The sequence below is a fragment of the Aptenodytes patagonicus genome, chromosome 3, assembly GCF_965638725.1.
Source record: "Aptenodytes patagonicus chromosome 3, bAptPat1.pri.cur, whole genome shotgun sequence".
Lineage (NCBI taxonomy): Eukaryota > Metazoa > Chordata > Aves > Sphenisciformes > Spheniscidae > Aptenodytes > Aptenodytes patagonicus.
In genome coordinates this window covers 108,484,755-108,502,847 of record NC_134951.1, presented here as the reverse complement: position 1 = coordinate 108,502,847, position 18,093 = coordinate 108,484,755, and the positions used below count along the sequence as shown (strand labels likewise).

General features: G+C 35.9%; 1 protein-coding gene across 1 annotated transcript in view; it reads right to left on the bottom strand.

Annotated features, from left to right (window-relative positions):
- SPATA17 (spermatogenesis associated 17) overlaps positions 1–18,093 on the bottom strand; it is a 94,543-nt gene that overhangs the window by 11,811 nt on the left and 64,639 nt on the right. The window contains exons 8-9 of the mRNA XM_076335567.1: positions 17,699–17,850; positions 8,635–8,770 (exon numbers count right to left, since the gene is read on the bottom strand). Of these exons, the coding sequence (XP_076191682.1) occupies positions 8,635–8,770; positions 17,699–17,850 (288 nt within the window). The remainder of the gene's footprint in view (positions 1–8,634; positions 8,771–17,698; positions 17,851–18,093) is intronic.

Sequence of the window (18,093 nt, the reverse complement as noted above, 5' to 3'; positions counted from 1 at the left end):
AATAACTCCTTATGTGGATATGCCTTTCAGTTTCCCTACATATTTTATGCTGAGATCAACAAAAACTATAAGAGAAGAAAGAATATAGTTTCTTATCTCTATCATGGTGGAACATCCTTTTAACCTGAGTTTATAAAGGGCGTGTTAAAACCAGCTCTTCATTGCATTAACTGAATAAACACTGAACTGTATTCCAAAGTGAGTATCATATTACTATTTAAAATGGAGCAAACGAGTTCAGAGTTGATTCATGATATAAATTTTAAAGGAAGCAGTAGGTACTTACATCAAACCATTAAGACAACAAGCAGTCTCTATTACTTACAGTCCCTCATTCACTCCAATGTAAGTGCATAAAGCTATCTTTTACTGTGAGTTTTCCTATTCAGGGAACGTAGATTACTCTCAAATCCATTTTAGTGCATTGAAGTCCTACTGCTCTAAGAATAACCTACTCTTGCTCTCTGGAGAGATCATCAAAACAACAAAAACTTGCAGTCTTTCTTTCACTTGGGCATATACCTGGCATAACCTCTTACAATCCATCCAGAACAGCTATAGGTATTAATAACGCTACAAATTATACAACTATTTGATCATAATGGGTCAGCGTGACAAAATATGTCATTCAGGCATCATTTTAAGATGCAACATTCTGTAGTCCTAAGTGTATCTGTTGCAAAAAGTCACCAGAATATGTGCTTCTGATCTTAGACTTTAATTGCAAACTCACCAGCAACGTGCATTTAAAGATGAGATAAGCAAACAGCATCTATTTTTCTGTGAAAATGGGTAACACCATTTTTCCTAGAACATTCTTTCTAAATAGCATTTATCTACATATTGATTATATTCATTACGGGCCAGATAGTTATCTGATGCAAATTAACCTAGCTCCATGGATATATCTCAATTACGCTAGGCGCTGAGGATCAGTTCTCATACCCGCATTTTTTCAACATTTATATGGACCATGTAATTCTTAAAGGATTGTGAAAAGCTTTCTGTTACTTTAATTTCAACTCTAGTTAACCAGCACAAACAAGGTCTAGGTGAGTATTTTCAAATAATAAGTAGCTTGCTTTTGCAGATATGTTCCATAAAGAATTTTAAGTGACTTCAAAATATAGCCTTTTTAATTCAATGTTGCGGCAAATTGAATTGAGTTGAAATATATTATGTGTGGTAGAAATATAAACAAATCCACTTAATTCCAAGAATGCTGAACAGCCCATCCAAAACTGTCATCAAAAGGTGAGGCCCAGCACTTCCCGGTTTAGTGTGAGGATTTTCAATTCCAACAAACAAAATAATATCCAAATAGTGAAGACCTAAAAACAATATAAAAAACAAGTTAGGTGTAACTTCAAACTCTACCGTTTCCAGCTCAACTGATTATTTTTTTGCATTAAAATCTCTGCCAGAAGTTACTGTAATGTACTCTAGCCAGGCACTGAAGGAATTGGTCAAGATACTCTATTTCTAAAGTGTTTCTGATTAAACAAGAGGCTTTAAAATGTTTAAGCAATGTGTACAATGGGAATTATTTAGAACGTTAAAACATATATCTCCCTCAAAGAAATATTGGTTAAAGTTAGCTCTTACTAAAAAGCAAGATTTTCTTTTATGCCACTAACATACAAGTTACATTATTAAATGAGGAAGGTAGGCAAAGCAAGACATTTATCATCCAACAGACAAATGACACAGGATTGCTAGTTAGACAGTATAATAAGTACCATCTAATTTTCTCTTTCGAATCAATTTATTCTTCAAAGCCTTGGATCATCAAGGGACTGCATTTTCCCGTTGAGAAATTACAGCACTGAAAAATCAGGTTTTATAAAATATTCAACTAGTTGATGACAAACCCTTACAAAAAAACACTAGAATGGATTTGATTAGAAGAGTGGTGACAGTATCTTTTCTTATGCAAATAATGAATGGTTTGACTCTTCTCAGTCACTACTTTGTAGTATTCCCTCAAAATCAGACCCTGTAACTCATCAGTAACCTTCACCAGAAAGTTTTTCCAGCCTTTCTTTTCAGCCTTCCAGTTATCCATAGATTCTTTTCTGCATTTAGTTAAACAATAGCCAGGAATACATTTTGTATATTTTAACTTGCTTCACAGTGTTTACCTTCCTTCTCCACCTAAGAAAATAATTTGAAAGATTGCTGATAGTTAATAATCATTTGCATTACATATATCAAGAGTAGCATTTTTCAAAGGCAGACCAGCAGTGGTGACCTTAAGGATTTTCTCAAAGGAAACAATCGACAGCTGAAGAACTTTTCCAACGGGAGCTCTGAAACAAAATGTATTTCTGTAAATATGACACAGTCGTTCAGTAAGGAATCTAGAAAAATCATCATGTCAACTGTCAAAAGTTGAAATTGTCATTTGCTTTCCTGGAAGACTGAATGGGTGCATCTTATAATGAGAGATATTTCATTCTAGTCCTGTGAATGAGAGGTAATGTCTGGTGTTCCCACCGTTGGATATGACCTACTCCTGCCTTTTTTAATACATTTCCTTCTCAACAGTACATTATGACACTTACTAAAAAAAGCAAAAAATTCAGAAGTACAAGTTGCAAAAGTGACTTTAAGCCATTTTTTGTTACCCAATTTCAGATGCTTATTGCATCTGAAGCAAGCACCACTTGCTTATTAAGCTGGTCTGTGATATTAAATTGGGCAATGCTGCTCTTTTTTGTACTACCTAACCAGGTAGCCAAACGCCTGAGCTCCAAGGAGCTCACAGCTCTGAGAGTAACGCTGCTGTGGGAATTACCCTATGTGGAGGCAGGGAATTACTCAAGTTGATTTTCACATGAAGATACAGCAGCGTTCTGACTCACAATGGTTGTTCTGAGAGCAGAAAATATATGCTACAGGGTACAAAAGATAGACTTTGCATGAATAGTATAGGTTATATTGTTGTAGGACCAGATCCCTGGGTTTAAATGATTTGATTTGGTGCAGGACTCAGGATAGGAAGAAAAGTGACAGAAAGCAGCCTTATCTTGGAAACAGATAGTTGATAACTCAAACTAAGGGTCCATTTGGAACATCTGAATAGATACATCAAGTCATGCCAGCAGTAATAATCATACAGGAGCCATGTCATTGGCCAGGGATTGCTGGAGTGCAACACGCTTTGGCAACAACCCTTATTATCCCTGACATGGCTCATGAGGAGACTGGTAGTTCCAGAAACAAGCAAACTCTTACAGATCATCTAATAATTCCCCTACAATAGAGTCACTTCTGGCTGCCACATTATGTCAGCTCTGCATTGCCTAGGAAAACACATTGCAGTTGGACTGGGGAAGTAAGAATCTGATATTCAAAACACGTGCTAGCTCTTCTCATTATATATTAGTAACTTCTGTCAAAGTGTACTAGTAAATACGGCCTTAAAAGTTTTAAAACATGTAATAGTTTGATAGTATGGATGCACATTCATTAGCCAATATCACACTGTATTAGAAAATATTCCTGCATAATCTTTTTTTCCTAAATAAAATGAAAAGAAAACAAGCAAATTCCTTTAAAAAATTGTCATGGAGTCAAAATCTGAGAGAGAAAAAGTTTAAAGCTTCACACATACATTATACCTATCACAAGTCCTATCGCTGCAAGGTTAGGAAAAATGGAGTCAAGGTGAAATTTAAATAATTTGCAGTATAGTCAGGGATGGAAAAGCATGAATAGTGTATCAAACAATTCTGCCACAATGACATCATCCACTAGACACGTGATTGTTGTGAATATGTTGTTAGTCCTATAAGGGATGAAACTAATTTTCAAACAGAACAAATCACTTCCTCTCCCCCCCGCCCTATTTTTCCCTCGCAGTAATACTATACAAAGATAAATTTGCTGTGGAACCACAGGACACAGTGGTCTCAGAAGAATGTGGAAGAAAGTGGGTTGGCCATGGCCATGTGGAAGAGTCACACTCATTTTCTAAGGCACTGAGATTTTCAGGCTATATTAAGTTCTCCTTGTGGACCTCTTCCTACATGTCTGGAAATTAGGGCCCTACCTAATAATGTGATTCCAGTTGGGCCATAGTGTCAGCAACAATGAAAACCACAGAACCTATTGAACTTTCAGAGGCAGCAGACTATACAAAGTAGGATGAATTCCTTGGACACACAGGGAGTTCTCTTTTTCATCATAGAAAGTCCAAACTTAGTGAAGTCAAATGAGAGGAATTGTGCAGTTGCGACATTCATAGAGATTTGATCCGTACAATCTTCTTTATGGTAGAAAGCAAGTCAAAGATCAAGAATTGTTTCCATAGTCTGTTATCTCTGTTATCCCACATAGGAAATTCTGCCAGTTCCTGGACAGAGCCACATTTACGCCCAGTGTAAATCAATGAAACTCTATACTTTGCATTATACCTATGTCATAACATTCTTTATATAAACTCCGGCTTAAAATACGTACACACACTGGTGTTTATCTGTTATATATGTCATAACTTAAATACTTCCGCAACTTCATATAATCTCAGTTGAAGGCAGTCACTGCCCAACAAAATCTACTGAAGCTGTTGACTGTGTCTTTATCTACACCGGCTGAATTTGAGCCTGTAATTCTCTGCCTCTGGTGACAAAGATGGAAGCGATATAATTTATATAAGGAACAACTATTGCCTGCTCTAATGGCTACACAATACAGTGTGAAAATGCCAATAGTGTTGACTACAGCCCAATTTCTACTGCTCCACCAAAAATAGAATTGTGTTGGTGGTGAATTACAAGGGCTATTTTTCCTAGCCTAGACAAGGCCATGACAATCAGAAATATTTGAACTTGATAATTGATTAATGCTGGCAGTACTCTATAAGTGATTTCCACTCAACAATGTCTAATTATTAATTATTTCCCATTATTAATGGAATGAAACAATTCAAAACAAACAGCTAGAATGACTGTTTTGCAGGAAGCTAATAATCATCAATTCATATATGTAGAAATCTTCCTAAAATTATATCAAGCTGTCCTGTTGAACTTGAAAGGCATATTTTATCCCAATCAATGCATAAAAGTAAGATTATCCATAACTAAGGCATGTTTCTCTGCTGTACAGTTCAGCTGTAATGATCCCCACACACTGCACTTGCACATCAATTATGATAATCATAATCACGGTCGTTAAGCTGAATGTTCATTATTATCAGGATGCTGGTGACAGCAGATTCAATCATCGGGTGCAATGGGCAGGCAGTCACAGTCCCACCCAAGTTTCTGCAGACAGCGTTGTGCCACATTAAATCTATGATGTGTTCCACATCCCACTCCATTCCAAAAGCTGTAGACGGTAAAGGTCAACTTTATGTTCTGTGCAATATGCTTAGGTTCTCTAAATTAATTCTTTGCAGTACTGGGTATTTTTATGCTTTGTAGATAATAAAATTGTGTTTAGGGCCAAAATGCCTGTGCAAATAATGAAACAGTGATGCAGTTGTACTGTAATTCACCTATAATAAGGCATCAGAGGAAAGAATCTATCAGTAAGGAACATCTTAAAATGTCACTTCCTGAATTTTGCAAATAAGAAAACATTAAATGCTGTCATTAAAGTCAGTTTTCAAAAATGCATATGCAAACTAATTCCAATACCGATTAAAGGCTGTAAGGTATCATTTCTGCCTCAGTAAATATGAACATACGTGAGTGTTTTGACAACTGAAAGATTATAGTTAGTGTATTTGATCCCTTGACTGTCCAGCTACATTGGAACCTATCGTTGTAGATTAAATTCATAGTGACTGGTAAATTTTTTATATTGATACTTCTCATATAAATTCTATCAAAGGCATTCCAAGGTTTTTAGACATATGATATTAAACTTAAAATACGTAAGCATTTTTATTTTTATAGTGATTTACAACTGGGTAAACTAACTAGATCCAGTTTCACTAGAGGTATGGTATTTCCATTTCTTGTTTATTTTTAATGAAGAATTAGAATACAACAGTTTTTTCCTTAACTCAGAAAATTCTTTGAAATGTAAACAGAATGAGATAAAAATTTTCAGATTATAACTAGATGAAAAGAACTATTAGCTTTTCCTCACATAGATATGGTAATTATTATGTTTAGAGAAAGTCTATGCTAATACCCTTTCATTTTCCAGAAGAAATATAACAAGGCAATATTTTTCATTGTTGTTCATTTTACTTCTAAAGTAATTATATAATTTACATACTAATTTTTTGTGACTTGAATTAAAATGCATATTTATAAACACATGAAAACCTCAGGAAAATACAACTAGGACATGCTCATGTACATACACAGGGAAACTTTTTATATGTCGTTTAAAAAAAAAGGCAGCTAATATCAAATAATACCTCAGCAGCTCAGAGGTGTCACTGATCCACTGACCACTGAACTGACTCCTTGGAAGAACTTACACAGTAGTTTGTCTTGCCAGCAATGATAAGAGAAACTTCTTTAGTATAATACTGTCAGAAGCTGAATATATACCATGGCAGGGTTATGTTCGGGTTTTAATAGAAGTTGCATCCACAAAACTGTCACCTCCTGGCAAACTCAAAGGAGGGCTGTGCTTAGCAGACAAAGTGTTAAGCAAAAATCTGATTTTTTTGGGTAATATTTTGATACAAGCCATTTAGCCTTGTGATTCATTAGAACAGGATAACTTTGTTCATAGCACTGATATATACAAAGTTTTAATACAGTTTAGGAATAAGAAAGTGACACTTTTTTCAAATTTAACAGTTATGAAAGTATGACCTCACACCTGCCTATAGGACCTTTACCATTAAAATGTAGTGCGGAGGTGGAGTTTGTTTTGGGTTTTTTTTCCTGATAATAATGACCCATTAAAGCAGCAGGTAGGTCATAGCTCTTTTCTCCTCTTATCTCTCCGTTTGGGGAAGCAGCTCCTAATTGAAACTTCATATTAAATTAGAATTGGGGTTGGAAGGTTGTATGTCATGTTGGGTTAATGTATACAGCTATTCACCTCTAGAGATTTAGGTTGAAATCTGTCCAAGATCACAAGTAAAGTGAGTTTAGTTGTTTCAGCTAAGCCCATAATTTATATAATGTTATATATGCGTGATATGATATACAATATAAATATCTTTACATTGTTTGATATCATCATCTGAGCCTGATCAAGAACTGCTAAGGACTGGAAAAGGAAGAGTCTTTACAGGACAAGATGAGTACCACCAATAAGACTTTTACATCTTTTTAATATGTCATACTTATGCTGTGGGACTTCATTCAGTCATATCCTCCACTCATTGCTTTTGAAAGACAAATTCAGATCTTTTTGTTTGAATGTTGATCTTTGTGCCTTTATTTGCAATGAGATTTAATTAATGTATGTTAAAATACCAAAATTTACTCTGAGCTCATTTTTAAAGTTTTGAGAAAGAATTCTTTTTAAAAATATTACTTCTCAAACTAAGATTCCTTGGAACTTGTTATATATTTAAAAAGATTAAGTTACTTTCAGGGAGATAAGTAATCATATCTTACAAAATCCCAGAATTGTTTAGGTTGGAAGAGACCTTTTGAGACCATCTAGTCCAACCCCCCTACTCAGCTACAGCAGGTTGCCCAGGACCATGTCCAGTTGGGCTTTGAATACCTCCGAGGATGGGAGACTCCACAACCTCTTTGGGCAATCTGTGCCAGTGCTCTGTCACTCTCACAGTAAAAAAAAAAAAAAAAAAAAGTGTTTTCTCACATTCAGACGAAAATTCATGCATTTCAGTTTGTGTCCATTGCCTCTTGTCCAGTCACTGGGCGCTACTTAGTCTGAGAGGAGTCTGGCTCCCTCTTCTTCATTGCCTCCTATCAGGTGTTTATACACATTGATAAGAGCCTTCTCTTTTCCAGACTGAGGAGTTCCAGCTCTCTCAGCCTCTCCTCCTACAAAAGACGTTCCAGTCCCTTAACTATCTTTGTGGCTCTGTGCTGCACTCTCTATCAAGTCCATTATCTTTCTCATACTGGAAAATTTTAATGTGATTATGATACCTAATACAAATAGAAGTAACGCAACCATTACACAAACTCGTGTTAGAACGTGTTCTGAGGAAAATTACCTCTTGTAGCACTACAAAACCAGAACTATATGAGATGCTCCTGACAAAGCAGGCAGTTTAATGAGACTATCTTAAAATAAAAATGGCTATTCACTATTTTTAGAATTTTCCAAAGAATGTAAGCAGTAAAATATTTTGTTGTTTTTAATCAGGTTTTGCCATAATTTTCTGAAGGTTTATCTTAATGTGCAAGAGTAAATATGCAATCTCTCTTAAATCAGAAAAGGCAATACAGATAGAATAAAACTTTGCAAAACTTATATAACCAAAGCTGTGCTTAATCAGGCTTTTAAATCCTTATCTTGTAGGCGGGAGAGGCGCTGAATTTCCTCAAATTGAACTTAACAGAAAGAGAGTCGAGGAAACCTGCCATACCATTTCAGCTCTAACTATGTGATATTATAACAAGCTAGAAAGATTCCCATTGGATTCCATGATCTCTGGATCAGCTCCAAATTCACTTAGTTCTACTACAATAACAATCTAAAAAAGTAAACCATTCTTTTATTTTTGCAGTGACTTACCTTGTCTGCTACCCACTTCTCAGGCTGTACTTCTCGGAAGTGTTTAATTCCATAAGTTTCTTGGCCATATTTGCCTGACCTATGAATTGATGGGTCATACTTCTCATTTTTGTGATACAAAGAAAATGGCAGAAATCTGAAATTCAAAAATATTTAAAAATCAGTTATACTCTATTCTAGATACCACAGGATTGATGTAAGTCATAGATACCAATGCTACAGTAGGACACATGTTCCTGTTATTTTCCACTGCCTTCTTAATGTTCCCCCTCAGTATTGTGAGACGATTACTGCAATTTCTCCTATAGCTGCTTTTAAATTAAATTTGGAGCAAAGGGATATAGAGTTTCAACAGGATAAAATGAAGACTTTCTGTACGAAGATATAACTTGGTTCACTTGCATTACTAGATTATTACTTTGGCTATATCCGCACTACCAACTGGTGTGATGTGAAGAATGAGCGGGGTTCAATTTGCTGGGATCTGCATGTCGACACCTCAAGTCTTAGCAGGCAGCGCAGTCTGTGCCAGCTGCCAGGGGCAGGCATGCACCATGCACAAGTATAGAGCTCATTTCTGGAGAACTTTGCATCCGCTTTACAAGTCATGTAGGCCCCCAACACATAACCTAAACCTGATCGTTCCATCAGGATGGAAACATTTCACGCATGCCAGCAGTATAAGCATAAACCAAGGCAAATGTGCACCACAAAGAATCCTCCTTGTACCTTAAACTAGGTATGCATCCTTTGATATCTGTTAATCAAAGCTAAATAAACCTTACTCTCATTTAGCAGAATAGAAACTTATACAAATAGTAATGTTGACTTTCACGTATTGACAGACCACAAAGCAAAGAAATTACTTCTTCTGAATTCACAAATTGTGTTTTTGTGAGAGTTATTCACAAATAACTCTCAAGTTATAATTATGTCCTAATTAGCAATCTTTTGGAGCCTGATTCTTTCGCCTTTGGTCATACTGATGGTGGGCTCCCTGCTTACATAGTACCACTGAACAGTGAAGCTCCAGCTACCTGCTTTGGGCATGGAAGAGGTTTTCAGATGGATGTCCCTAACTCTCATGGACAACTACAGGTTTTCTGGGTAGATTCCACAGCAAACTGTATGGAGGAAGGTGAAAAAACATCTTATATATAAAGGATCTGCAAGAGACCCTACAAAGATGTCTTAGTTCCATCTATTTCAGTTTGCAAGAGAGTTATGAGAGCAAACAAGTACATTTTAATATGAAGTAAAACGTTGTGAATTAAGCTGGTATTCTGAAAAAGCAACATGCATTCTTTATTCTACAAGTGCAGGAAAAATTATTATACAGTAAAATTAGAAATATATGCTTCAGAAGTTTAAAACATCACTTTAACTGCCATGACAACAGGTGTAGTTAATTAAAACCTTTTCCTAGCTGAAAGCTTTTCAGAATCCAGAGTCCCTATGAGTTAGACAGTCAAACAAGTTTTTGGTAAAGATGGGGGTTAAAATACTTTTCTTTGTCTCTCAGCTCTCAGACTCAGAAAATTATTTATTTGAACTAACTGATCCATCAGCAACTGTTTGAGTGTTTGTTTTCTTAAGTTACATTTCTTTCTTTCCACTCCATAAAAAGAAACTATTTTAGAATCTTGCCAGCTATATCAATTTATCCTATCAAGTACCACAAACAAATGTCATGTAAAGTTAGCAAAAGAAAAACACTGAGTTAGCAGACTTTTAAATTATACAAAGCTATAGTAGCATGTGTATACTCGTGGGAAAGGACACTCTCACATAAGACAGATTATGGTACTTGTAATGCTAATTTGCACATGGGATGGACATCACACACACACAAAAATTAATGTGGCCCCAGTGTCCCAGAGAATACATCGAAGGTGCTGTGAGCCGGCTGCTCCACTTGCAGTTTTTATCACTTCTGAATTGCATTTTAATAGTACATTTTTCTTTTGTTCAGACATGAAAGAAAATTGGCTTTCTCAGGGGATTGGATAGCTGAGAAGACAAGGCTAGCAGTTTAGGGATTTGCCCATATATGCATAGAATTTAGTTGAGCCATAGCATTCATAATTTAATATGAATACTGTGTCTGTAAAATTTATACAAAAAATGGCAAAAAAAAATCTTGAGGAAAGTAGAAGATAAAGTAAATTATTATAGTTTTCCCTATAAAATTTCCTATATAGAGGTTTTGATTTTACTGTGGATCAGTTAATCTTTGTCTTTTTGGCAAGTGAATACTCAGAGTAATCTATGTTCTACCATGATTCCAAACAAAAAAATACATATACTGTAACACTTTAAGACACAACTAACAGTATGTTCTATATGTAGTTTAGTACAAATGTGATCTGCATTCTGCTGCGTATCTCCTCTAAGAACATTATCTGGAGTATGTGCCGTACAGCCTGGAATGTATGTCTATGGCTGAGTAAAAAAAATTAAAGCAACTATGAATTTTTGAGGAAGAACATTGAACAATAAAAAAAATTAAAACTGAAATGAAAGAATATTAATAATGTAATTGGGTATAATGGTATGAAGTAGTCTGAAGCAGAAACTTTCTTTTTTTCCTTCTGTTTATAGTGCTGCTGTCAGAGCGAGGTGGGCAGATCCTTATAGTGATAATGATCTAACTACAAGAAAGGATCATATGCTTGCAAATTCAACGTCTATTTAAAGCAAGTAAGAATTTTCGTTACTCTGTGAATAAGTAATTAAAAAGAACATTAAAACAATTTTTTTGTGTTAAGTAGGGTAACCAAATTAATGTGAGTCATACAAAAGACATTATACCCCCACAACCAATAATCATAGTAAAAAGCAATAGCGCTGCAAAACACTTCATTAATGGTATTGTGTTCTGTAGCTCTATATATACACCTGACACAGCTTTTCCCAAAATTAATGACAGCATGTGTTCTAAATGTGACAGAAGAGAGTGATGGAAGGAGAGGAAAATTAAATACAGACAATGGTATGATGCCATTATCAACTGCACAAGTTTAGACCTCAATAGTTTTTTTCCACAAAAAGCTCACTCACAGGATTCTCACATCTGGGTTTCAGCTTTTCCTTGTGATTTAAGTGTAAATTCAGAAATTCTTGAAGGTTTTCAGTAAATATGACAGAGACAGAAGCAGTAGGATCAAAGAAGAATTAAATTCTGTATTGATGTTATACCATGCCATAAAACAGTTAGTATAAGCTAAGCCTTTCCAAAAGTTGATGATTTAATATGAGGTGAACTTTCCCTAAAGAAATAAATTTAAAAGTGAAAATTCTTTTCATTTCAACTACCACAAAAGCTTGAATGAGAGATATGCCAAAGAATACATTCAAGACAGGGGGAAAGATTTGGAACCCAAAACGGGAAACTATCTATCTCAGGTTCTACATATAGCAGTATTACACGTACACAACCTGAGGGAGGACCAGGATCAAAGCTGGCAGCATCACTGGTAGTGACGGCCAGCTGCGCTGTTGCCAGGACCACGCTATGTTGAACCTAATTAATGAAAAAAGACCTAGAAGCCTTGATATAATAGCCAATCCTGGACCTGACAGCTGCTAGTGGCTTGTATTTAAATTTCAAGAGGTACCCTAGATATTTGTTGTTAGCAAAAATAAAAATTGCTTTCTCTCACCCTTCACTCATCCCATCCTGCACCTCCCTGCTACTGTTAATTTCATCTTTCTAATCCTAATTTTTACCCCCTCATGATCTTTCTTCCTGCATCTCCTCACATACCACTTCTTCCCTCCATTCTCTCTTTTATTGTAATATTTCTCACTATTGTGACAGGAGATGGAAGAGGCCTTTTAGACGCTGAAGGATTTCCAGTTGGATCGACTGAGATGATAGAAGCAGCAGTAGGTACTGAGCTCTGGTGTCTATGGCAATGTGAGAGGAGGGAGCAGCAGCGCAAACAGGAAAGAGGATTTGTCGGGTCCATCATTTACTGCTGGGCGGCAGCGTCCCAATGCTATATGGTACCTACCAACAGGACACAGTTCAGAGGCATTCACTTTTTCTTGAATTTAAATGGCAGCAAAAAACCAGAGTGGTCCTTCAGCACGTTCTCTGGATCTGCCCAAGAGGCAAAATCCCAGCAGTCTAGCAATGCAGGCATGTAATCCTGATACCAGAAATGCTTCAAACTTTACCCAGGCTTCTGAGAAAGAACTGGCATTAGATCTACTGCCAGACTGCCATACGTGCTGCACTATCAGGGCACAATAAGAAATACTAAAACGAAAGAACTAAAAGGAATATTCTGCTTACATGTTTTTTCAAACCTTCATAATATTTCTATGTACTGTACATTTTTGTAATTTAGTAGTAAAAATACTACCAAAATCTTAACTCTAGATGTGTGATAATGTTGTTAAATTTTTATCTAAAGTGGTTCTATGCAATAGCAATTCAATTCCTTGTTGTCTTGATCTAATTCAAATAAAACAATTTTATCTCACTTTGAAGACCACCATGAATTATTAGCTCCAAACAAACTATGCTTCTCTATTGGGAACCTGTGAATCTTTAATCTTTTTTTTTTTCTTTAAATAAAACATGAAATCAATTTTAAGCTTTCAAATTTGGGTTATACCTGAAGTAATTTCTTCATCAAATCCAAAACTGTCTATCTTTTAACTCGGGGAACGAAGGAAGAAGGACAGTGCTTTTCCATAGCAAAAAACTGCAGTAGGGCAGCCCTTATTTAGTTCATAATGAGTGCATATTAAAATCAAAGTGTTATTTACAAAAGTAAAGACAGTCTGCTTTACTTAACATATCTAGTCAGATTACCTTTAGTGCAGTATTTTTTCCATAAGAAACTTAATTCGGGTGCCTTATTACACATATTGTCTACGGTAATATACTAAATACATACTTTTTCAATCAACTATCAATCACTTTTATCCTAACGTCAGTAAATCTAAGACTCCTCTGGCCGTTTTTGTTTAACCCCCGTCTGCGATAATGTAAAGTGGCAAAGAAAAGCACAGTCTAGTTCTTGTAGGAAGTAAAAGAGATCTCTTCTGCAGCAAATTCTGGAACTTCTTAATTATACACAGACTTATTATCTGCATCCCCAGTGTTATAAAGTACCAGAACTTCATTAGAAAAATTAAGATGGAAAAATGAAGGCGCTACTTTGTAAATTTCCAGTGGAAATTAGCTGGAAGAAGCAGAGGAATACTGGATCAAAAGAGCGTAATCATGCTTAACTGTGCCCTAGAGCACCCGCATGTATAATACGATTTGCACAGTAACTACCTCTCCTATTACTGCTTGTTTGGAGTATTCTGTGTTAATGGGGTTAGCTAATTTAGTATTTTAACTTAAAAAGACTCTGCTGATTAATAAATGTTGCACACTGTGCTAGTAATTAAAATAAATGGAAGAGTTACAAATAGAAGTTGAATTGTTAAGAAAACATTATCTGAAAATATATGATAATCCCTGTTTATCATAATACAATAACAGTCCGGAAAATATGCAAATTGCTGAAGTTGCAAGGCATATGAAAAACTAAGTATAATTTGAAAAAAGTTTTCAGATGTGCTATATTTGTATGACATAAAATGTAGTAGCCCTTTTCACTGCAGCTAAGTCAGAAATGCAGTAAAAGATCTTATAAATATAGAAATTAAAAGATTTTTTTAAATCTTAAATCTTATCAAAGCGACTTGCTTTTTAAATTTTATTACCATTAATACCAGGCAGCTCATAATACTGATGCTCTCCAAGTATAGAGCTTATTTAGATCGTTAACTTCTCTGTAAGTGTACCTTTCATGCACAGCACTGTGTAGCACAGAAGCACCTAAGTGGTTCTAAAGGAAAGCATTATCTTGCTGAGAATAAGCCCATGAGGAGCTTGGTGCTGCAGTGTTCACACAGCATGTGAGAGGCAGGGTGTGCAAACATTACACTCTGCTGCACACAAGTGAACCAGTGTGTTCGGGACTAGCTTGGCTAACTCTGGTACAGCACTGAGCACGGACATAGCTAGAAGCCGAGATGACTAGCCTGATGTCACACCAGAAGACTACAATAAATCAGGAAACCTCAGCCTTACACTATTGCTGGTTTATCCCTATTCTATGATCACGTTGCAACTCATTCTGATTTATGTTGACTTTATAAAGATATTTAATAGTACGCTTTGAAGCATGAGGCATATTATGTGAGACAGATTTCAGTAAAGTTAATGAAAATAATTTACATTTTTGTTCTCTGGAAAATTAGGCCAGCATGCAGCTGCATGCAACTGAGTAAAGAACTTCTCATGCTTAGCGATCTAAATCTGCTGGATCCAGCAGTTGGTGTCTCAAACTAGACACTAGTTTATTAAGTGGCCATCCCGAAGGAGTCCAATTGTCATTCCTACCAAAGCGGAGGGGGAAATCACTTCATTTATATGAAAAATAGCACAATAAGGCAGTAACAGCTTCAATTACATGAGAAAAAGGAATCATTCTTATTAGGCAAGATTACCCAGTTGCTCTTTCATTACAAAATAGGAAATTCCAGTGGTTGCTTTAAGTAAGCACAACATTCTCTCTTGCTTCCATTTGTACTGCTTCTCCCTGGCTCAAACTCTCCCACAGCTTTTTCAATTATTTCTGCATTGTATCAGAAGCAAAAACTTTCTCGGAGCTTGAAACACTTAGAGAAAACATATTAGCACTTTAAAGAACCCTGATAATCGGAGGTGAGTGGGAATTCTGAATGTTGTTGGAAATTGCAGGTATACACCGACAATTTTTCAATCTTAAGAGATATCACACAATACTCACTCTGGAAATATACAGATCAAGGATTCAGTTTGTCATTTTATGCAAACACGAGCTTTCTCAACAAATGCCACACACTTCCACTGTTCATCCTCTCCTTATTTTCTAAAATAGAAGAATAATCAGTATAGGAAGCACTACCAGTAAGAAATACAGTCCCAAAGTACACAATTACATAGCAAGAGACAGAAATTTGTCAATTCATAATAGACACTGCTGAGAAAAAACTACTGTAGAATCTGAGTAACCCTTTGCTGACTCCTCCCTGGAGACTGGCATCCCACACAGCAGCTGCAGCATTACTAGTGCTGATGATGACCTGCAACTCTGTCATCACCTTTTCAAGGTTACAGATGTGACCCTTGCATGGTTGGTTGAATATGAAGCGCAAACGGAATGATCACAGCCTGAAAATGTATAATACACTCTGCATTTAGCGTGCATGAAGCTGAGAATCATTGGTGTTAGGACATCGCTTCTGTGCGTTAAGGATGGCACTAAATGCTTCCTTACCCATAAGGTAAAGACAGACCCCTGATCAATTAATATCTGTCAAAGTTGGAGACTTCAAACTTAAACTGTACAAGACCAAAGCTTCACAATTCACTCACTGAAGAGAGTCAGTGAAATATTTATTACAAGATCTGACCTTCTGAAACTGTTGACATAGTGATGTCTGGGGTAAACCTCATCAAATAAAGACTGGGCAATATAGTCATCCCTATAAATGAAGGATATCATCCATCCTCACTTGGAATGCATCAGTCAAAACTTATTCAGTGAAAAGAACACTTTATATGAGAGGTATTATTTTTATTATTAATTATTATTAATATAATAATAAATTATATTTATTATTACCTAGTGGTTTGTTGGGTTTTTTTTAATTTCACTAGCAGAAGCTAGAAATAAAAATTTTTTAAAAAGGCCCAGATTTAAGATGAGATGTGAAAGTTAAGCTGTTTTCCCCTCACCCAGATAAATGAAAGAATACAGAGAGGAATAGAAAACTGAAGTACATTTTTACTTGTGACTTAACTCAGTTATGTTTTCAGTATGAAAGAAATAAAAAGTACTATATTTCATTCTTGGCACCAAATATAAAAAATAACATCGCCTAAAAGTGAAGTTGCCAAACTAAGAGATTTTTTGTCTTTCAAAACTGTTTTTGAGTAGAATTTCCATTTAAAGTCACTGTTAATATTAAATCGGGTAAAATGTGAAGAAAAAGATCCAACAATAAAAACATAAAAGCCAAACCATGCAAATGCAATTGATTCTGGCATTCTTAAGTCCCAGTCCTGAAGCTGACACATGGCAACATGGAGCTGATAGAAAAGCTTGAAACAGATCAAAGATAGCAAAGCATTGTGTCCCAGTGAATCAATGGATCACAGGCTGCTCATGAGGAAAAGTGATTCCTTTCTCTCCTGAATTCTGGTATTAAAGTGTCAAAGGATTGCCAAGAGCAGTGAATTCAAGGGAAAATTTGACAAAACATCAATTTTTTCTAGTTAACTACAAAGCTAGAGCAGGTGACTTAACAGGCTTTTAATACGATTGGACAAAAGAGTTCCATCATGGTAAGAAAAGAATTGGAAATATTTTGGCAATAGCCTTAAGTCTTTTGGGACAGAAGCCTTAAATCTTTTGGGATGGATTATGTCTGTATTTGGGATTGTATGGAAAAGAACTGGCCTGTCTGACACTATTACAGATGCTATGGCTTAGGAAACCAAACTGCTTCAAAGATGATTACAGTTTTTGCATCATGTTCTAACATGTGCAACATATGCTCCCTTCCCTTCCAAGTGAGCTTTGGTAGTCTACTGGGAGAGAAAGCAAGTCTCATTGGCATGCAACACCATTTTTTCCTCCCATAGTCTGTAAGCTCCCTGAATACGAAGACTGAAACAGTATTTTTTCCTTGGCAATGTGCATGTGGCAAAACAGAATTTGCATTTGTTTTCTTACTTCCCATTAAACCCATCTGTTGCATCACATATTATAAGTTCTTCTATAGATTCATAGATGTGGATGGCACATGTCACACAATTACAAGATAGGGTTTCTGCCCTGAACAGTTTATAATCTAAGGACACAGAATTTAGAAGTATGTACATAGAATGTTTGCTAGTAAGCTGTCATGTTTGACATTTCATTTTGTCAGGCATGAAAGGTTTCTGAAAGCAGCGGAATAAAGAAAGCATTCTCATAACAATATAAGAAAAAAACAAAGAACTTACTCATTGTCATGTATACGGTTTCTCCATTCCTCCCTTCTCATTTCCTCTCTGGCCTTCTCTAGTGGTGAATTGATTGATGCTGCCACTCGCAAGGTTGGTTCCAAAGGCTTGTAGCGCTGCCGCAATACTTCAGCAGTATCGCGGAAAGGCCCCTGAAAGGTATAGGATAATGTAAGTGTTTTATTGTGGGGTTACAGTTCTTTTCTTCCCTTCTTTTATTCATGACACATCACTGATGAAAGAGGACACAGAATGTCTGGGAACTGTAGCAAGACTTTTCTTCCAAAATAATTAAAGCAGTACATTTTGATAGAGAGTTACAGATAACACAAAGGTTGATAACATGCTTTAAAGCTCCAAAGAGAGAATGAGAAATGTGCGCTCCAGATTTATTT